General features: G+C 35.3%; 3 protein-coding genes and 1 long non-coding RNA gene across 7 annotated transcripts; 2 read left to right on the top strand and 2 right to left on the bottom strand.

Annotated features, from left to right (window-relative positions):
• On the bottom strand, window positions 1–5,828 carry LOC106618080 (SURP and G-patch domain-containing protein 1). 2 transcript variants are annotated; one of them, XM_036377211.2, is made up of 9 exons: window positions 5,688–5,828; window positions 5,193–5,620; window positions 4,897–5,136; window positions 3,902–4,836; window positions 3,436–3,580; window positions 1,472–2,079; window positions 856–1,414; window positions 299–428; window positions 1–234 (listed from the first exon to the last, which is right to left on the bottom strand). In XM_036377211.2, the coding sequence occupies exons 2-9, from the start codon at window positions 5,486–5,488 to the stop codon at window positions 208–210; spliced, it is 2,940 nt and encodes a 979-aa protein (XP_036233104.2). In that variant the 5' UTR covers window positions 5,489–5,620; window positions 5,688–5,828; the 3' UTR covers window positions 1–207. The 2 variants fall into 2 exon arrangements, with proteins under 2 accessions (XP_036233104.2, XP_036233108.2); XM_036377215.2 differs by lacking the exon at window positions 5,688–5,828 and having other exon boundaries at window positions 1,487–2,079; window positions 5,193–5,672.
• LOC118683695 (uncharacterized) lies at window positions 5,747–6,528 on the top strand. Its single transcript, XR_004979524.2, has 2 exons — window positions 5,747–5,983; window positions 6,046–6,528. It is a non-coding gene; the product is annotated as an uncharacterized lncRNA (long non-coding RNA).
• Window positions 6,172–22,224, bottom strand: Hcs (holocarboxylase synthetase-like protein). Of its 2 annotated transcripts, none has more exons than XM_070112808.1 (14): window positions 21,629–22,224; window positions 21,230–21,543; window positions 20,888–21,044; window positions 20,195–20,742; window positions 19,651–20,123; window positions 19,368–19,566; window positions 18,503–18,651; window positions 17,416–17,554; window positions 16,679–16,873; window positions 15,810–15,992; window positions 15,528–15,677; window positions 15,296–15,439; window positions 7,309–7,637; window positions 6,172–7,251 (listed from the first exon to the last, which is right to left on the bottom strand). In XM_070112808.1, exons 1-14 carry the CDS (start codon window positions 21,768–21,770, stop codon window positions 7,074–7,076), a joined length of 3,300 nt encoding a protein of 1,099 aa, XP_069968909.1. In that variant the 5' UTR covers window positions 21,771–22,224; the 3' UTR covers window positions 6,172–7,073. The 2 variants fall into 2 exon arrangements, with proteins under 2 accessions (XP_069968909.1, XP_069968908.1); XM_070112807.1 differs by having other exon boundaries at window positions 17,416–17,572; window positions 21,629–22,222.
• On the top strand, window positions 7,790–12,712 carry ksr (kinase suppressor of ras). Of its 2 annotated transcripts, none has more exons than XM_014235654.3 (2): window positions 7,790–7,924; window positions 8,590–12,712. In XM_014235654.3, exon 2 carries the CDS (start codon window positions 8,641–8,643, stop codon window positions 11,866–11,868), a length of 3,228 nt encoding a protein of 1,075 aa, XP_014091129.2. In that variant the 5' UTR covers window positions 7,790–7,924; window positions 8,590–8,640; the 3' UTR covers window positions 11,869–12,712. The 2 variants fall into 2 exon arrangements, with proteins under 2 accessions (XP_014091129.2, XP_014091127.2); XM_014235652.3 differs by having other exon boundaries at window positions 7,796–7,924; window positions 8,564–12,712.
• Window positions 22,225–22,292: the final 68 nt, after the last annotated feature.

Raw genomic sequence — 22,292 nt, 5'->3', positions numbered from 1 at the left:
TATTCTGTAATTACTTCGTATTTTATGCATGAATAATTGTTTTACACTTTGTCGTTTTAAAGAGAACTTGTTGGATTAAAGGATATTTTACGTCATAGTTAATACGTAAATGTACATAAATATCAGTATATATTTGTAAATCGCATTAAGACTGAAAAATTTTACTCCATCCACAACCTTTTGCGAATAATGTGCCCGCATTTCCGTTTAATAATAGGCGCGACGAGGATTATTCTGTAAAAAAAATTGGCGTAATAGAAATTATCAATTCAGTAAATTTAAAAAAAAAAGAAAATACCAGTGGATTGGGTCGAAAACGATAAGCTAACATCATGCGTTTACGGTATGCATCATATTCATTGTCGCAATCCTCAGGCGTAGCGGCACTGGCCACACCCAGACCCTGGTTACCGTCCCTTTGCGGTGCCCTTAAAGGTTAAAGTAATTTTTAAGCTTAAATTTAGTTGTTTTTTTACAAGTATTATATAAATATAATTAGAAACGTGTGCGAGAACAAAACAAGAAAATAGTTAACTTCGGTTGCACCGAAGCTATAATACCCTTCACAATCAAAAAAGTTTCCATATTCAATGAAGATATCTCGTCAAATAAAAAAGTTTTCGATACAAGAACTTGATTTGGCAGCTATATGTATGCTATAATGTCTGATATTAGATTTTTCGAGCAATGAGCAACTTCTTTGGGCGAAATGGACGCGTGAAAATCGATATCTCAAAAACTGTGGGACTAGTTCGCATATACACAGACAGACATTTATTTACATTTTTTATAGGGTATTCGACGTTTCCTTCTGGATGTTACAAACTTCATAAATATAATTCTTTTCAAACTCACTTATTAACTGGATCAACTATACCGGCGCCATCTGTGCCCAAACCCTGTCCTTCTTTCCAGCCTAATTTTTGTAACATTTGAAAACCAATATTGTCCTCCTTCAATTTATACTCCTTGTAATCGCTCAAATCGGGTTGACGGTTACTCTTCTTCGCTTCATATTGTTCCATGAACTTCTTTAGTTCTTCGGGTGGCAAAAAGTCACCAATATGATGTTTGCCCTCACTTTGTTTCGTCAATGCTGTTGCCCATAATTTGGTGGCTTCCATCTCAGCGCAACGTAATTTATGCTCCCATGTGCCACCATCGACGTCTTCATCCGAGTCGTATTCATATTTAAATTTGCCGCTACGTGCGAGACGATCGATCTCTTGTCGCTTTCGCATCATGTCCTGATACAACAAATTCACTTTATAGTGCTCTTCGCACTTCTTCCAGTCCTCTTCGCTAAGATTAGTGGAACCATAATTAAGACGCGCATATTGCAGCAATGCTGGATCATTGCGTGTTATGGCGGACAGCATCGGTTTATTTTGATTGGCAAATGAAGTAGGTACATCTAAAACAAAAAATTAAATTAGCATTACTAAATAAAATGTGCAAGATATCATCACACTTTGGCTTTGCTCACTTGACAATGTATCTGAAGGGGCACCGGCGCTGGTGGACGCCAGCACTTTCTCGCCCCAGCGACTTTTGCGCTGCTTCTTGCGCTCTTGGCGACGTTGCTCCTCCAACTCAGCTTCAGCTTCACGTTCTTGACGCTCTTCTTCACTCAGCTCATTGCGGCACTCAATGCGACGCTTTAAATTATCACGATTGCGATCCAACATACCGCGCATGTATTCGTCATCTGAGTCCACATCACCGCTTATAGCCGACTCTGGGTCATATTTATCAGCTGCATCATGTTCGTTCACACCTTGTGGCGATGATTGTTCACGCTGTTGTTGCTGTTGTCTTTGCTTCTGATGGTAGCGGTAAAGCGCTTCCTGTTGGTGCTCTTGCAGCTCGCCACTGTCGCTGGAATCCTCATCCACTTCAATTGGATTTTGATTATCGGAGCGCGTTAGCGGCTGATTCGACCTTTGCTGTTGCTTTGGCGATTTGCATTGCTGTTGACTGTGCCCTTGCACCTGCTGATCGTGTGGCTTGCGGCGACGATGTCCATTCAATTGTTGCCGGTAATTGTGATATTGCTCGCAATTTTTTTCAAACAGAAACCTAAATTAAAATTCGAATAAAATCGATAATGAAAACAAACATAAATCGAAAAAAAAAAACATTTTTATATATTAACGGTAGCGCTGGCGGTACCATATATCGATTTTGTCCTGTGATCAATGCTTAGATGCCTTTTTTTAATTATTTTACACGCATTTTAATTTAATCGTTTGGACGCTTTCGCATAAACGAAAACGTTGGCACTCTACTCTCATTCACAGAATGTCCTGAGGTAAACGCTGACTCACGCTGATATCCCGTTAATAGTTGCTGTTGTTTTATTTCTCCAAAACGAGGCAGAATGTGTGGTAAATTCGTTGCACATTACAAAAATGTTCATATCCACAAACCATGTATTTCATTTTAGACTAGCTTTCACACTTTCAGCTACACATACTTTTATAAGCAAATAAACATGTTCAAAAACAGTATTTTACAGAACTTAAAACAAGTAAATCGAATTTTTTTCATATGTACATATGTATGTTGTTGTTATTGTTGTTGGAGCGGCAGAAAACATTCCCCAACTAACTTTGAGAAATGCTGTCGAGTTTACAGTACTTGTCCGGATAAAAATCCGGGCCGATTCCATTTATAGACAAACAAATAGCAATTAGAATGAATGTTTTTTGGAAGAATTAGCTGTACGCTAAAGCTTTTAGCATGTGTTTCTATGTCCATTATGCACCGCTGAAGCCGTATATTGCCCTCGCGCATTCCCGTTGCATTTAAGGGACTAGAGGTAATCAAAAAAATCGAAGTAAATCCGGAATGACGAGTTATTCGATAAGAAAACTTCAAATGCGTTTTTCCTAAAACTCCTAAAACTATTTTTTGAACTGGTGACCACCGTTTGAAACCATGAAAAATTAGTGCCTTAATCGAAGGATTTTTTTAGCAACTGTTGGTTTTTTGGTTGGAAAATCTGGAAAAACATTCCCGAGGGCGTCATTTTGTTAATTAAAAAAAAGGTTTGGCCAGCTCATAACCATAGCTTATCACTAATAAAGTTATTATTTTTTTGTCGACTAGTGTTGGTCAACGCAAGAAGCTTCGGTTGGGACTGGATAAACATAAACAACCACTACTTTTAAAATTATTATTATTTTTTTTTAATTTCTATCAAGTCAAGTCGAAATCTTATTTAAGTATGCTATATTTTTACTTTTATAAAATAAAATAATTTACTGGCAAAGAAGAAATATTTAGAATTGTAATTTTTTCATGTCTCTGACTACACCTAACCCTTTAAATATCTACTAATACTACGTTTTCCGTAAATGCATTGTATATGTTTTTTACCACAAACAGAAAAAAAAAATACATAGTATGAATATGCAAAACAACAAAATTTACCACAATGCCGGATGCAGTTCGTTTTTATGCGAACGTATTTTATCTTCATAACCATCCCCATTTTCGCCAACCAACTCGATTAAGTGTTCAACAGTTGTTGGTAACTGTATGCGCGAGCAACTGTGGTCATTGTTGTCTGAAAAAACTACATAAAATCCTTTAAAATCAAGCTTAGCGAAGAAGGCACCAAAAAATTTATGTATGTATGTATGTATAAGAAAACTGGAATTAAAAAACAAAGATGCCTTAGTTTACCCACAGTTAAATAGCACACTGAAGCAGCCTTAATTTCAAATAATAATCCAATGACATATCGTTTAAGAAGCAAATCTAATTATAACTGTTTTTGACACCTATTTGAATGTGTCGAATACGGTTAAGGCGCTTTCAGGCACGAAAAATATCCATACATAAACAAATTGGCGTTTTTCCCAACATTACTTAAGAATTGCCCATTAATACACACCTGCTTTTCGAGTGGGACTGCTTTGATCTTCGACTTGTTGTTGCTGCGGTGGTGGAGGTGGTGGCGGTGTTTGCTGTGATAGTGGTTGTTGTTGCTGTTGGTGCGGGTGGTTTGCTGGAAATTGCTGTGCATGTTGTAATAGTGGCGGCAGTTGACCTTGCAATTGTTGCAACTGTGGCGGCAGTTGCGGAGGTGGCGGTGGAGGTTTTGTATGGTCACTTAATGGTTTTTGCATTTGTTGCAATTGTTGATGTGGTTGGATTTGTAGCATTTGATCGTGTTGTTGTGGTTGTTGTGCTTGCAATACCTGATGATGTCGCTGTTGTATACCGTGTGGCATTTGAATTGCCTCCACGTTCATCTGTGGATTAGGTATGGCATTCAAATCAAATTCCTTTGGCGCCGGTATGGTATTCAGTTGCATAGGCTCAGGCGCTGGTATCATATACAGCGGCCCCAAGGTTAAAGCCATGGGTAGCTGAGGTGGAGGGGGAGGGGGCGGAGCGGCGGCAAAAAATGCTCCCGGCATAGGATGGGGTGGTGGCACAGGCGGCGGTTGTGGTGGATGATTAAAAAGAAATGGTGGTTGAGCTGGTGGAGGTGGGTGCAAAAGACTTGTTTGCCCCGATTGTTGTTGGATTGATGGCTGTGGCTGATGTTGTAGCGTTGGAAGTTGCTGAAGCTGTGTTTGTTGTTGCGGTTGCATTGACCGCATAAGCTGCATTGGTGCCGGAGTCATCGACGACACAATTGGGTGCGACAGAGATTGTTGTATACTTGATTGTGAAATGGATTGTTGTTGAGATTTTTGCACAATCTCGTGCTGACCTTGCGCAGGCGAGTCTATTGACCTGTTCGATTCCACTACACCGTCTTCGTTGGGCTGAGTCGCAGATGGCTGATCAGGTATTGCAGAATCCGCATTTGATTCTGGACTATAAATAAACAAACATATACAAATGTGCAAAATGCAACTTAACTTCTGATATACTCACGTTGATATAACCTGTGTTTGCTTTGGCTCATGCTTCTCTAAAATTTTTTTGAAGTTTTCCAAAAATGACCCATCATTACAGAAAGAATTAACCACTTTTGGTGGTGGTTGTTCAGTAACTGGCGCCTGTAAACGTTTTAAACCAAATGATATTTTTCCAGTTTTTCCCGTGAAACAATTTAACGATTTTGCGGTGGTTGAGTCAGCTACTTCCTCCTTTTTACTTTTTACCAACGAATCGCTAACAAAATTGTAAATGTTAAAATATTTGAATGAATACTAATTTGTTATGCAAACCTTTTATCACTGGTGGATGGCTTTTCTTTAGGTGTCAACTCAGCAATAATTGACGTTGAAAGTAAAGTGTCATCTTTTTTAATATCCACACACGTCTCATTTATTACTTCAGTTGTTTCAGTACCATTAATGTCTGACTTCATTTTTGCAGCTAAAGTCTGTGCTGCTGCCACTGCTTTGGCCAGTTGCACTGTTCTTTGTTTCTCCAAAATCTCCTGTCGTTTCTTTGCTATTATCTCCTCCTGCTTTGTCATCTGAGCAAAGCGATCGATGCGTGCATTGTTGCGTTGTGCCATGTTCGTGTCTCCTCTTTATTCTCGTATAGCTATAAGCTTATTAATATAACCTCTAATCAATGTCCTTCCTACAGCCACTCACAAGACACACGCACAAATTTTTTAACTTTAGGATTCTTATATACATTTGATCTATTTATATTTAAAGGAAAATCCAGATACTTTACATGCACATATTTGTATATATATGCAATCTTACATAAATTATTACAACAAAATTACACTTGGTAGAATAATTTTTATTTGTGAATTCCTCTAATATTTGAAGGAAATTTGTATTACATGAGCATTATCTTTACAATAAAACTTTCAAATAGCCACATATAAAATGCAATTTTACTTCACAGACTAAAAAATTTATCTGCGAAATACGGATAAGAGAAATACGAATGACATTTCAAGCAAACAGTGTTGTAGTCTCCACAGAACTTCAGTTTAAAAGGTAAAAAGTTTCCATTGTTAACCCTACACAGTATGTGGGAGACCAACAACAAAGTAAATATTTAAAAATATTATTTTACGCAAATTTACTAAAACTTACCCCCACAATCCCATAGCAATTTTTACACAAGTACATTGATGTCCGTCGAGGAAAATTATTCCAAACTTCAGTGATTGAAATTAATATTTTTATTCTTCGTTAATAATGGTAAATCAAATTATTGATTTGTTAAGAAAAACTCTTCTCTTAATATATCTGAATTTTATATCTGGAATTTGGTTTTTAACACTTTATTTATAGGCGTTACAGAATATCAAGCTTATATATTAGAATATATATGTATTATTTTCGTAATAATAATGTATACATTTATATTTTTAACTAAAAAAAGCTATACAAAATCTATTATTATATTTGGCTAACTACACTAATAGACTATGATGCTAAGTTCTGTATAGCCTACTAAATATGAAAGTAAGAACAAGGAACAAAATTGTATATGCTAGAACGGTTAATAGTAAAAAGCTCTTTACTAACAGAAAATACAAAAAATATTTTATAGTTTAAGTAAAACCTAATAACAAGAAATAAAAAAAAAGTCGATTTTATAATAAGACATATATGTAACTGTAGTTCACGTTCGTGCAAAAGCTCATAAATAATTGATAATCAAAACTAAGTAAATATAATCTAAAATAAGTAAATATAATCTAAAATAAGTAAATATATATCATAAGCACATTAACAAAATATCGTGTATGATCAGCTAAGTAATTCACATATTTAACATTATATATCAGACCAATTATGTTATTAATTTTGTTTTTTGTTATTATATTGCTTAACGCTGAACTGATTTTATAGTTCTTTAGATAAACTAATTTCTAGTAGTTGGATACGATATACAAATTCCATATTTTTAATTTTTTTGATTTTCAAAGTCTATATTCGTAAATAGTTCTCAATGTCATGGCAAATTTGTTAACAAATATTTAGTAAGCCTTATATTAGTTTTTTTCAACATACCTAAGAAACAACACTTGTATTATATATTAAATAGATTTCAAATGCACTTTAACAAATAGCGATTTTATGAATTTAGAACATAATTCGTAAAAGGCTTTTGCTTTCTATTCAATTATTTCAATTATATTTAGGCACTATTAGTCCCTGCAGCATGTCAAGACTGTTTCCATCCGGTTGAACTGTTTCTATTGTACCGTCAACTGTCCTAACTTGGAGATAACCAATATCGTTAATACCAATGACAGTCGCCTCTTGTTGGCTTCCGAACTTGTCGCATATATTTACCTTTTGTAAACTATAAAAAATTAAGTATGATATATATTAATACAAAAAAGTATAGTGCAAATAATACTTATGTAGCCAATGTTCGTAATAAAGATCATAAAAGTAATCAAAATCGCCGGACTTCACCTTCTCTAGGATGATTTCAATTTCATTAAATGTTAACGCAATGAATTCTTCATATTTAAGAATTGATATATTCGTACGATTTGTTTGATTATATTTTCCAATCATGGAATTAATACAAGTTGTAGGTTTTTCATTATCTAAATTGATTCCGCATCCAATATTTGCGATGATTTTCGAACCAAACATTGTTGTTTTCACAATAAGGCCACCAATCTTTTGCAGGCCATTTGCATAAATGTCGTTGGGCCATTTTAAACGAATGTCAAGATCCTTTTAAAGAGAAAACAAGTTATGAATTTTAAATACTTATCATTTATATGGGGGAAAAGTTAGTGTGCATGTAACATTAGTATTGTCATAAAGCATTTATGAATAATGTGGCAGCTCGTTTATTACATTCTGTTATTGCTGATATTCGTGTAATCGCTATTGTACTTACTCGCTAGTTTAGTTGTCTTTAAAATACTACAAATTTTTCAGCACGAGTTTTTACCGAAAAATTACGTTTATTTTTTCTTAAAAAAGCAGCCTATAACAAAGTTGCTTTAAAAGAAGAAGTAAGTGAAATTCTTTTGAAATGTGTTCAAATAATAGAATATAATATCTAATATATATACATTATACAAATAATAAATGTATTTCTCAAACATTGTCTGGAAGTCGCAATGATCTGTGCTATATCAAATAAAAAAAAGAACGTATTTGTAATTACAATGTTACCAGAATTGGCGTCGAATTCATTTTGCATATATAGTTGCATATGCAGGTGTAACGCAATGGTTTACTATTTTGTATTTCGTATTTTAAGCCATTGTTCTACACTTGCGAACTTAATTCATATACAAATGAAAAATCGATTGTTGGCTTGTACTTTTTTTGTTGCGCATTTTTCGTTACCATCTAAGGATATGCTAGACAAGTAGTTAAGACGGATGGTAGAAGAAACGAGCAATATGCGGCAAAAAGCCGACTTCGTCCGAAACCAAAGCAGCAAACAAACAACAAAATCAAAAAAAGACAATGTGTGAACATTATGATACCGTCTGAATAGTGCATTTTGGGTGTCAGCAATATATAAACAAACAATGTATATATGTACATATGTATGCGTAGTTATAAAAATATTTTATATTATATCAAAATGCATTCGAAGTATTGTACTAGTTAATTTCCATAACACGTCTAATTTAATTCAGTATGTACATATTGTATTTTAATGCAGTAACCGGATAGTACTCCACCCTGCCATCGTCACCATCGCTACCCCCGAAAAATGACCACGCCATCCGCAGACACAGCACCGTTACCGGTCAACGATCTTGATGTCATACAGGATATGATAGACATTTCAGCAGATCGTTTGGAGGGTTTGCGTACTCAATGTGCCACAAGCGCTACTTTAACCCAGCAAGAAATTCGTAGTCTTGAGTCAAAATTAGTTCGAATGTTCTCAAAATTGTTATTAACCAAGTCACGTTTAAATGAAAGAATACCAGCAAGCGGTTTGCCTCATACTACTTGCACAGAGCTAAAAAAATGGTTACGAGTTGTGGGAATAAGTCAAGAATCATCAAATATTTGCCTAACTCGATTGTCCACATTAGAGCAACTGCTCGAACAGAGTGATGAGGAACTTAAGCATTTGTTAAGCAATAATCCAAGTTATCGAAAAGATGAAGATATAAGAAGGCTAACAACTGCTATGCAGAACTTACGTAAATGTAAAGAAAGCCTAAGTATTCTGGAGAGTGAAAACTCCACCAAAAGCGCCATAGGTGGAAATAATGTTTCTATTGAGAAGAAAGAACCTCTGACTGAACAATTGTTTTGGGACTCATGGGATCGTCATCATAATCATCACCATCACCGTAGCAGTATGGGAAATATCGGCGTAACAGCCTCGCCACGACCACATCGAATGCTTACAAAACAAGGAAAACCACACCATCACCAATCAGCGGGAAATAGTCGTCAGTCGCCTTCACACGATCACAGTTGCAAATCATCATCAACTGCCGCAATCAATAATGCTACTGACGATTCGTCTAGTATACAAGGTTCTACACTAACACTGACACTAACACCATCCCCACCGAACTCTCCATTCACACCCACTAGTATAATCAGCAATTTCGGTACGATATGCAGTGGAGGAAGCAGTGTGAATGGCACACCACAACGTAGCAAACCGGCTGGCACACCGCCGCCAATGAAAAAACATCAGACGTTATTGTCGAATATGCAACAACATACGCCTACACATATTTCCAGTATTGTTTCCAATATACCTGCCAGCAATCCGGACGGTACAATGATACCATTAGCCAAATCCAAATCAAATGGGTCTCAATTTCGCGACACGCCATTGTCAAGTACTGGATCTCCACAATCACAATCATTAGCGTCATCGGTAGTTGGCGCAGCAATGATGACAAACAACAAATCGACATTGTCACGTCCCCGCCTGAACACAGATCCGAGCCCTGATAGTTTTTCGTCTGCTAGCTCGGATGTTTTTGTAGAAAATAATAATAATCCAAACAATCTTCAAGTACCAAGATCTCCGGGCACATTGCCATTAGGCATGGGGCACACGATATCACATCGTTTTGCCAAGGTCTTCCAGGTTATGTCAACGTGTGACCTTTGTCAAAAACAAATGTTCTTCGGTCTCAAGTGCAGAGAATGCAAGTATCGTTGTCATAAGGACTGTGAACAAAACGTACCACCATCATGTGGCCTACCCTCCGAATTTGTTGATGAGTTTAAGAAAACAATTAATGATCATGGAGGATTTGCTTCGATGCAACACAATCAGACCACAGCGAATACATCACCAATTCAAAGACAAAAGCGTGATAGCAGTTCACCTGCCTCGAGTTGTAATAGCTCAAGTCCGTCTAGTCCAGCACTATTCAATCTTCAACAACAGCATGTAACAGCACATACGGGAGCTGTTTTTATTCCGAGTGGTGGTAATATGATGAGCTCTTCCGGTGGTGGTAGCTCAAGTACGAGTTCCAACATGCTATCCACTCCATCCTCATTCCACAAGCACGCAAGTCTTTTCAATTTTCCAGATGTAACCATCACATCTAACTGTAATCAAGCTGCGGGTGGTACTACACAAACACTGTATTCCTCGCAAAACAGTGGAACCGATTCGACGAGTGGCGAATTCAATTGCTCGCAGCAGTCGGATTTACACGATGGCAACAATTCACTAACATCTTCAATCAACAAATCGAGTCATGGCAGTGATAGTTTATCAAACAACACTGTAGTTACATGCGTGGGATCTTATTATAGCTCTACTAATGTTCCGGCCGTAACTGCTTCCACAAACAGCACCGTACATTCCATCAGCTCAAGCATTGTCAGCACAACAGGTTCGTTTTACCCGCGTAAGCTCAGCTCAGCCGGTGTCGATAAGCGCGATCCATTTTCCGAACTTGCCGATACACACAAATCGAATGATAGTGATAAAACCGTCTCATTGTCGGGTAGTACTTCAGCCAGTACTGACTCTGATCGCACACCGATCAGATTAGATTCTACCGAAGATGGTGATTCGGGAAATTGGCCGCGACAAAATTCTTTGTCGCTAAAAGAATGGGACATACCCTATGATGATTTGCATTTGCTGGAATCAATCGGGAAGGGACGCTTTGGTACCGTACATCGGGCCTTATGGCATGGTGATGTGGCGGTTAAATTACTCAAAGAAGACTACCTGGACGATGAGCACATGTTAGAGGCATTTAAATTGGAAGTGGCCAATTTTAAGAAGACTCGTCATGAAAATTTAGTACTATTTATGGGTGCATGCATGAACCCACCCCATTTAGCCATTGTTACGTCATTGTGTAAAGGCAATACACTTTACACCTACATTCACGCACGTCGCGATAAATTTACCATCAACCGTACAACGCTGGTAGCCCAACAAATCTCACAAGGTATGGGCTATCTACACGCTCGTGGCATTCATCACAAGGACTTACGCACAAAGAATATTTTCTTAGAGAACGGAAAGGTGATTATCACCGATTTCGGTCTATTCAGTTCCACTAAATTGCTATATTGCGAAATGGGTCTAGGAGTGCCCAATGGGTGGCTGTGCTACTTGGCACCTGAACTGATGCGTGCTCTAATGCCAGTTAAGCCGACCGAAGAGATTTTGCCCTTCTCAAAAACATCGGATGTGTATTCATTCGGGACAGTGTGGTATGAGCTATTATGCGGCGAATTCCCATTCAAGTCCCAGCCACCGGAATCAGTTATTTGGCAAGTGGGACGGGGTATGAAGCAAACATTAGCCAACTTGCAGACGTCGCGTGATGTCAAAGACATACTTATGCACTGCTGGTCATTTCAAGCGGACGATAGGCCAGATTTCGCAAAGTTGCTCTCGCTTTTGGAGCGATTGCCGAAAAAACGTTTGGCGCGCAGCCCGTCACATCCCGTACAATTGTCACGTTCCGCAGAGTCAGTATTTTAATCAAATCTACAATATGTTGTGTACCTCAATAAAGGCGCGGCTACCCAAAGGAACTGAGGCACACACATAATTATAAATTGAGTATGGCACTTTGGCAAGTGGCACAAAAACAAAATAAAAAGATTATTGTAAACTAGATTTAAATATTAAAAGCGAACACATTTATGTTTAAATGTATAGGCACATGCTTAATGTGTACGTATATAAATATACCCTGAAGTAGGGTCACTCAAATATACCACTGTCAAGTACAATTTTCAAAGAAATTATATTATTAATTGATAATCATTGTAAATAATTGTTGATAAAAAAAATACAGGATAGATTTAATGACCATAACATGAAGTGTTTAAATTAAATTGTACATGATGGATAACATTTGTTTAATTCCTATTACTTATTAAGTACAAATGTAGCTTTTCATTTATTTTTTTATAACCATCTTTATGATTATATTATATGTGAGTATGTAATGTCGGGGGTGGCGTTAGAAATAATAATTGTCAAATATTATTTCGACACAAAGCAATTGTAAATACATAACATTTTGATAATTAAAATGACTACTGCACATTTTATAGATAACCAAAAGACAGTTATTCCAATGAGATTAGCAAACATGATAATGACACACGTGTATGTACATATAAGTAAGTTATATTCCAAAATTTATTATCTAAAACAAAAAATTGAATTGTTTATGTACATACCTATGCATATAAAAGAATTTAGAGAATGAAATGTATGACATATTAATCTATTGTTATCCGATACGAGAACCCAAACAACATTAAAATGTGATAAAGTTGTGCAAGGTGAAATAAATGAATATAATTGAGCTAAACACTTGTTAAACTTCATATATTATTAGGAAATGAGGCACCGACGGGTCTGATCTTGATACGATTCGAACTTGTGTTTCAAATAGCGCAATTCGGTTTTGAAAGTTACATCTACTTAACGGTCGTATTATGATAATCAAGAACTCCCCTAAATCGTTCAGGAACTATATTAAAACACATTTTGACCAACCTGTACGGTTTAAAGGCGGAAGCAAAGTCGGAAATCATTATATATGCTATATTGGGAGCAGAGAAAGGGATGGGCTGATTGCGTTAAATTGAACATTGCCCAGGTATACTTGAGAACATATTTTCAAGCAATTTTATATATACATAACTCACACACAACGACATAGCCGTCATAACGTTAAGAAAATACGAAAATCATATCGTCATCTAAAATGCAAAATAACGTAACATCACTTTTCACAAGTTTACAGGAAAAGAAAAAATGAACTATCGAAACGCATACCATTAAAGATATCTGATAGCATGAATTTAAAACTTTCTAAATATACGAGTATTTATATAATGAATCGTAATCACCAAAAAGCTCAATTTCGATTCTTTTGATGATACGTTCTTTTGCATTTTAGGTGACGATATGTAGTATATGAGAGTGGGAGTAACTCGTATACGGCACTATAAGATCAACCGAAAGTTTGAAAATCTTAAGTATATGAAGTCTAAGAGATATATTAACCCGATTTTATTAATTTTTGGTAATACCACTTACATACTATTAACATGCCATATACTAATAATATGCTCCCTGAGTTTCGTTAAGGTACACTTACCATCACCAATATACATATGTATATGGAGTAAAATCAGTCGGATGTTCGAAAATCGTGATATTAATTACATGGGGGTTAGAGCAAGTTTTCACCCGATTTTATTAATTTAAGACGCAAAGATACTTGTTATTAGTAAAAAAAACGCTCGTCCGTTTTCAATAAGATAACTAACATATTTGCGATATATATGCGGTATAATGGAACCGGAAGTTCGTGTATAAGGTATATGGCTAAAAGATGCCTTCATCCGATTCAATTCATTGTTGACATACAAGCATACTGTTATTAGGAAAGGATTGCTCCGAATTTCAATAACATATCTCACAGATTGACCGATATTTTCGATAAAATGTTCGCTGTAGGAACTGGGGTCCACATATTCGGTATCTGGGGCTTGAACACTTGTAGTAGACAATTTTTGGTCAGAAGGCCTACTTTAAGCGCACTATTCAGGCAAAGTTTTATTCCGATACATTCATTTGTGATTGATTTGCATACTGGGAAGTGAAAGAACTAGATGGAATTTAAAATTGTGTTATATGGGATGTAGGCGGAGTCCGATTTCGCCCATTTTCGCACGATATGTCAATGTAATATGACATACCAAATATATCGGGCTCGTATGTCCAGAGGCCTATAAAGCATTATCGAAACATCCTGGGTTGAAAATTTAATTTCCTTGGCGTATTTATTTATTGATTTATCGAGCTTTTAGTAGTTTTTAATAGAACCGTTATATGGGGAGTGGACGGGGTTATCATCCGAGTTCATCCATTTTTACAGCGTCGTTGTTGTTGTAGCGACAGAATTCTACCGAATTGATAGTCCTTGGCCAGATAAAAATCCTGGTCCGTTCCGGTTACGTAGACCCAACTGAAGGTTAATGTCGTTTTGTGGGCGTGGCAGTGGTTCAATTACGCCCATCCACTTTTTTCCAAGGAGCACATGTACCAAGTTTCATTAGGATATCTTAATTTTTACTTAAGTTTCATCTTGTACAGACAGACGGACGGACAGACAGACATCCGAATTTCAACTCGTCTTGTGATCCTGATCATATATACATAACCTTATATTTATCTCGATTAGTTTGAGGTGATACAAATAACCGTTAGGTGAACAAAACTATTATACTCTGTACATGTTGCAAGAGTATAAAAATATCAAGAAAAACTGTAACATTATGCACCGAAACGAGAATACCCCTCACCAATAAAAAAAATAAACTTTTTATACAAGAACTTAATTTGGAATAATAAATTTATTATTTTGATAAATAAAAGAATATTCCATATAAGAACGTGCTTCTTGGAGAGAAAAAAACGTGTGCAAAATTTTAGATCGATATCTCAAAACTGAGAGACTAATTCGATTATATACAGACAAACGGATATGACTAAATCCTGTCAGCTCGTCGCGCTATAATTTATATATATACTTTATGGTACCTCCGGCGTTTTCTTCTGGATGTTAGAAACTTTAAACTTAATAACCTTGTTCAGGGTATAATGATTACCATATGTGTAAATCTCAACTACAAACATTCGATTTGGAATGCATTAGTTTTCGGTTCGACTAAGGTAGGTAGTATTTTCATTGAGCTCTCATACAGATAGTATAGGTTTCTAACAATTTATTTTCGTTCAATTTACTGCAATAATTTAATATTTTAGAAACTATATTTCCCTTACGCGCGTCTATTATACTAAGCATCATTATGACCGATTCAGGATTTTCTTGCTTAATCTTTAACACTATACAACTTATAGAAATATTGTTATTCCTTACCTTATAAGTCGGATTTCCTTTTAATGTATTCACCAAAGCCAGACCGATAATGTGTTGCAACAATGGCAAACGTTTACCCAAGGGTGAATCCAACGACAAATGTAATTGCAACGAAAACATAGCACAACCGAGAGGGCTAATCCACTGCACAGAGAAAATACAAGTAATTGAAATTCCAGCCACGTTTGAGTCTGAAGAAAAGCTAACTTCATGACTAATAAATTGTCCTCACCTGATTATTGCTACGTCCGACGCCTTCTGTTTGTTGACGCACCAAAACCGCAATGCCGTCTATTAGCTCCAGATCGCTTATTACATTCATGCTGGTACTGACAAAGGGTGCATAAATGACGAGTCGTCCAATATATTTGGTTTTTAAATTCTATATTAAGGAAGTTCTATGTTAAATGCATTAAGCATACATTTTTGTTATATTTGTAAAATCATAGAACAGTAATAAAATACTATTTCTCTGATTTTACATATATGAACTATGTATATTAATCTGACTTACATCAAAGTATTCCACGGTTGAAAAATCCTCCGGACAGGAATGTATAAGTATTGGAAGAACATTTGTATTAGCGCTTTTGGGTTTATCACCCTTATCGCAAAACTGTATGGTCAATTTGGAAGTGGTTATAATGTTACTCTTAGCTCCAGTACTCTTAATTTTCTCCAACAATTCAAATTTGGACTGTAAATAATTTTTAAAAAATATATCAATAAATTTTCGTTGAACTGTTTATAGCTTAAATAAATCAATCAATCAATATTACTTTCATATTATATAGGTTACCCTGAATAGGGTATATTAAGTATGCCACGAAGTTTTTAACATCCAGAAGGAAACGTTGAAGGCCCTATAAAATATATATCATACATAAATGATCAGCATGACCAGCTGACTCGATTTAAGATTTGTTCAGATAGTTCGTCTGTATGTATATACGCGAAAACTCGGTGGCTAGCCCAGTTTTTGAGATATCGATCTGAAATGTTGCACAAGTCCTTCTCGCCCTAAGAAGATTCTCATTTGTCGCAACCACCGATATCGGACCACTATAGCATTTGAGTGCTATACAAACTGAACGATCAAAAAAGTTATTAAGACATTTTTTTGTAAAGCGAAAAATTTGGCATTAGAATATCATTCTTTTAAGGTTGTATTGGCTTTGGAGACAAAAAAAATTATTGCAAAATATCAAAAAATCCCAAGTAAAATGATTCAGGCTCAGTTTAAATTGAAAATAAAGAGCTTGTCTCCGTTGGATACTTTTTTTAGGGAAAACTGCAACTGGGCGTTTGAAAGAAAATCAACTAGTGACTTAACGGACACTCTAATATACATATGCACAAATGATTTTTTTTTAACATGCTTACCTCGTGTTTCCCAAGAAAATAAGCTTCCTGATATGTACATTTGTCTCCGATGGTGTTGAATTGCCGAACACTAATATCCAAATGCTTGTTTAGTAAGTGAGCTAAAATTTCCATTCGAACTTGTTCATTCTGCATTAGAATCTTATACTTAGATTCATCCATTTCGAATTGCAAAGGATTCGTTTCCAAATGTACCTTCAAAATTTATAAATATTATTTTAGAAAATATTTTAAAATAATAATTTAAATAACATTTTTGTGAGAATATTCCATTGAAATATCTATAAAGTATTCTAAATAACGTTTGTCATACTGCCAAATTTTACGAATAGATCTGTCTGCAAGTGAAATTAACTGAAATTCAAATTACGAATTTATCATCCCAATAACAAAGTCTTGCTTATTTTGAGATAACAATACAATAACTGGAATATATTAGGGTTAAACAATTTTTTGTCACGATTATTGCATATAGTCAGGTTGGATAATTCCGTTACTTAACTTGTAACTGCCAGCACTGTTTCCATTTTTTGTTGAATTCGACCACGTGATTTAATTATGATTTATAAACTATTCAAAAAAAAAATTTAAAAAGGTGGAATTGCACTCGCATGCATGGTTTTATATTTGATAATGGAGTGTCACTTACTAAAAAACTATACTCAGAATTGTAATGAAGGATTAATGAAAATGATTGAAGTTCTATCTTTATACGAAACAATTTAACGGTTGATTACCTGCGAGAAAACTGCACATCCTCCGCTTTGCACGCTGTTCGCCAATAACAAACTGGGTGTATTCCACGTTTCCTCAGTGCCAAGCACTTTCACATCTAGATTGTGCACTTTACCACGAAGATCCTGCAGTTCGACAGACCTTGGACACACTAGAGCTCTAAGGGCCGATTTTTTGTTTTGTTTTTGCACCACATAAATGTATGTATGTATGTATGTACGAAGAAATTGCCACAACACACACAAGAACGAGCAAAAGGTGTAATGAAAGCAAACGGAAACAGACACACAAAGAAATGTGAAGAAAATTTGAACAAAAATCGTATACGGAAAGGGGCAAATCAAACCGAAATTTGGAATTATAGAAAGAATGTTTATAAGTGAAATTCATTATTAGATTCCCATATCATTCAAAGCCAGTATTTACAAAATAGACAACAGAATAAAATAAAGGGCGTCTATAAATGAAACAAATACATATAAATATATGTAAATAGTAAATATTATAAATTAACAACAATTTAATTAAATTTATAACGGCAAGGCATAATAACATACATATAAGTATACGCACACATAATGATTGTTGTTTTAAAAAAAAACAAAAAAAAATGTTACACAAAATTAGAGAAGAAGAATTGAACAATAAAAAAAATGCATTTAAATTAGTAAAATATTCCAAAAAAGGTAAAATTAACTATACTGTGGTCGAACTACGCATTTTTAAAATACTCGAAATGGTTAAAACAATATTGGATTTATAATTTTTAACAATGTAATTAAACATCGCGCCACCTTAACTCATGACGATCAATGGCGAAAATTCAACTCATTTATAGGTATATAGGTATAATCAAAAAGTGAGAGCTACACCGGATGTACTATAATGAACACAATTATGCATTCTCAAACAATTGAAAAAAGTAAAAAAAAAAAATATATATACGAAAATTGTTTATAAACATCTTGCGTCATCTCTTCTCTTAAATTATGTACTTTACAAATAAATTCAATTGTTTTCAGTGTAATTATGTGTATGTACAAAGAGTCTAAGCATGTGATTTCAGAAGTGTTTAAGTCAAAAACTTACGGTTTTCTCGTAGTTGATTGTGTAGCATCGTCACTATCCGTAGAGAAGTTTTTCTTTACGGGCGAAGGCTGATAACAAAATATGTGATGCATCATTTTTATTTTTTGCCATTTATCATACGAGAACTGCACCAGTTCATTTTCACGTACCTATATAAAAACAAGATATCTGACTAAATAAACCCAAAAATACGTGCAGGTAGATTAAACAACTGTTCGCTAATTTTTATACTCTTGCAACATGTTGCTACAGACCGTCATACCATAACTTTTGAAGAACCCAGACGCCAAAAATGTGGACCCGAGTGCGTATGGCTGACTTTTTGCCGTAAATATTGGTCGATCTGTGAGATATATTATTGAAATTCGGGGAGAATAGACCTTTGGTAATAATATACCCTTGTATCTAAAATTAGTTGAATTGGGTCAATACTGCTCTTAGCCCCCATATACCTAATATAAAGAGCTTCCAGTTGTCTTTATACCACATATGGTATATCGGCCAATGATGGAGTTATTTTATTGAAATTATGAGAATGTGTTTCTTAAATGTATAAAATCGGGCGGAAACTTGCCTTACCCCCATATAACTGATATTCACGATTTTGAAACGTCCGGCTGACTCATATGTTTATGTTTATATTTTATTAAAATTGCTTGAAAACAAATTCTCAAGTTTACATGAGCAATGAAAAAATTAATGCAATCAGCCCTTCGATTTCTCTGTCCCCAATGATTTTAGTAAAGGTATTTAGCCAGCTTTGACCCAAGTTGCAAGAGTATGAAATGTTCGATTACACCCGAACTTAGCCCTTCCATACTTGTTCTGTTTATAAAAACAACAAAGTACACTAATTTCTAATCACCTCGGCAGTTCGATAGTTGGGCAGCACAAAATTCAGTATATCTGAACATAAAGAGAGTACTCTACCACCACACAAAAAATAATCAACTAGTATCTCTCCAACATTTGTAGGCACATTACCACAGACTACTAAAAGTCCAGTGTTTTCCATCCAATATTTTTGTGTTAACTGTTGAGGAGTCATTGCATAAATTGTATACCTTAAAAGAATTTCAAAAAGTGTATAGTATGTGTAAACAATATGAAAATATAAATTATTCTTATGATCACATAATATTATTCACCTTTCCCGATCTAAAATATGTTTAAGTGTAGAAAGTGCTCCCTCGCGCGAACTAGCGCTTTCGGAATAAACAAATACATTGGTTGGTTTACTTGGGCAAGAAATAGCGGACCGCTTTAAACTAAGACTCTTCCTCTGGTCCTCATTTGATAATGCGCCATAACTTGTAGATGCGTGTGTGGAAGTTGATAAGTCGCTTTCGCTATTTTTGTTTTTTTGTAGCGAGGTAGTTTCTATAGGTATCGATTGTTGCTTTTGTGATGATGTTGACACAGTTCCTGTGCCTATCTTGCCAAAATCAGTAGATTGGTTCGCACTGTTGGAAGGCATTTTAGCGCGAGCTATAGTTGTTGTTATTATGGCTGCAGCTGCAGAAATGGTAATGGGTGGATCAGTGAGTGGAAGAGTCGGTGATATCAGCGCAGATTTTGAAGACTTTTGTGTTTCTATTGATGATGCGGAAGCATCAGTAACCTAAATGATTGTTTTCGAATTTTAATTCGTATACACAAATACATATGTAATTAAAATTAATTTCTACTGACCTTGGTAGTCTTGAAGCGACTGTCGTGTCCGTTGCCATCAGAACTGGTGTTAGCGGCGACTGGTTTTCTAATTTCGGTCGGTTTAGTCTTCATTTTGGACAAAGGTGAAGAAATTTTCACAGCTTTTTCGGTTTCTATAGATACTTTTGTCACCATAGACGATTTACTAGGTTTGACAATTGAAGCTGTTTTGACATCCGTCAGAGTTTCGGCTGTTTCGGTAGATTTTTCGGCATTAGTAGTAGTGTCAACATTTTCCGACTCTCGTGAATTACTTGACTTGAAATTCGCAACGCTTGCAATTACCTTTTGCTCGTAAGGTATAAGATCTGGCTTAACTACAACATCGTCTGTAGTTTTACCCTCGGTACGATTTTTTTGACTCTCAAACTCTGTTGCTTGATGAGCTAATACGCTCAATGCACGTAAATGCTCTAAATGCCGCTGCCAATCCTCATTACTTAAGTCGAACTCGCACTGCCGTACAGGCTTGCGCAAATGGCTGGCCAACAAGTTCATGGGTTGTGGTTTACCCTCATATTTAATAGCTGGCAATTTAGAAAGATTGTGTTAATCATATTGCTATATTACAGATAAAAATAAAATTAAAATAAGAGTGTATTTATGTATACATATGTCCTATTGAATTAAATATGGCATTAAAAAATAACACATAATTTATCACTAGCTTACACTCAATCCTCAATAATTGTAGCTGATCGTTAATTAGAAATTTATTTTGTAAATATGTGGACAACAACAATTTGGTAAAATGTTTCACATCAGTCTCAATGAGCACAGCAAGATGTGAGTCAACCTTCCATGCTATTAGCTTACCAAAATTTTCAATCTGCGAAAATTCAAAAAAAAAAAAAAACAGTTAAAAACATGTTGAATTTTGTAATAGATGGTAATGTACATTCCATTTCTTATAATTTCATAATTTAATCTTCAAAAGTCTCAAATGATAAATTATTTGCAAAATCAATTTTGATATTATACAATTAAAAATTTGGTTTTAGTTTTTTCGCATACCCGTATATGATTTGTGGTATTCTTATACTCATAACAATGTTGAATATCGGCTTCCAATAAGAGATGCAAAATGTCTTCTTTTCTTAAAGCAGCAAACTCATCCAACAAAGCTTTTGGGTTCGGTTGGTGAGCAAAGGGAAGTAGCTTATTCTCCATTGAGGTATTATTCTCATCAAACGATATCCATGGCTTTAGTTGCACCACTTGCAACGGATGTAGACAGCAACCGCGATGTGAACCATTTAACCAAAGTATTTCGGAAACACGCGCAGCATTTCGGTTGTGACAGAAATCTGATGCCGCTAATGAAGGATCTATGAACACACAATTAGGTACGTTAAATATATTTAAAAAAAAATTTTGATAATTAATAAGTATTTAGCTCGCTGTTTGTCTCACCAAAACCATCGTTATTTTCTGTAGGCAACGTGTAGAATGAAATGCTCGTATTTAGAGCTAATTGCTGTCCAATTTCTGCACAGACGTTCTTTATACGCCAAGACTGCAGGAATGTAGCAGTGGCATAATATAAAGTAAGCATATTTACGCAAATTTTATAGGTAAACGCGAATAGATTATATATTGCAAATAACTAATGTAATTTATACACTTAATAACTTTCTGGATAGCAAAAATTTATTGTAGGAACATAACATATATTACTTTCTAAATCATTTTTCGGTTATATTGAAAATTATAGAAAATTATTTGGTTTCGTAATTGACGTTATTCCGTTTCCACTGCAGTACGGATTATAGGACGTAATATTTTCTTTAAATTTGATATTTTTTCCTTTGCAATTAGAAACTTGTGAATAAGCCTTGCTCACAATTTTCGCTATTTAGTTGCTAGCTGTCACCTATTTCACATTTTCTTATACTTGCTTTCCAGCTTTGACCACTTTTCGCGTTATCGCATTGTTTCATATTGACAGTTTTTGTTATTTCTGATTTGTTATCATTATGTTATTTGTTGCCCCGGTCTTTCTTGCTCTTTTATTTTCCCTATGAAAGTAGGGATGTGCTTATAAACAGATATAAATATTTTGATACTCGATAACCTC

Source organism: Bactrocera oleae, chromosome 2, assembly GCF_042242935.1.
Source record: "Bactrocera oleae isolate idBacOlea1 chromosome 2, idBacOlea1, whole genome shotgun sequence".
Lineage (NCBI taxonomy): Eukaryota > Metazoa > Arthropoda > Insecta > Diptera > Tephritidae > Bactrocera > Bactrocera oleae.
This window is presented reverse-complemented; position numbering and strand designations above follow the sequence as displayed.

Coding starts and splice junctions, on each gene's coding strand:
- LOC106618080 (XM_036377211.2), bottom strand. CDS start 5,488: ATGGCACAACGCAACAATGCACGCATCGATCGCTTTGCTCAGATGACA. Junction 5,137..5,192: donor CCATCCACCAGTGATAAAAG/GTTTGCATAACA, acceptor CAATTTTGTTAG/CGATTCGTTGGTAAAAAGTA. Junction 429..855: donor ATAGTTGATCCAGTTAATAA/GTGAGTTTGAAA, acceptor TTAACCTTTAAG/GGCACCGCAAAGGGACGGTA.
- ksr (XM_014235654.3), top strand. CDS start 8,641: ATGACCACGCCATCCGCAGACACAGCACCGTTACCGGTCAACGATCTT.
- Hcs (XM_070112807.1), bottom strand. CDS start 21,770: ATGCTTACTTTATATTATGCCACTGCTACATTCCTGCAGTCTTGGCGT. Junction 17,573..18,502: donor CAATCAACTACGAGAAAACC/GTAAGTTTTTGA, acceptor ATCGGCCCTTAG/AGCTCTAGTGTGTCCAAGGT. Junction 7,638..15,295: donor AAGGAAATCCGACTTATAAG/GTAAGGAATAAC, acceptor TCTCTTTAAAAG/GATCTTGACATTCGTTTAAA.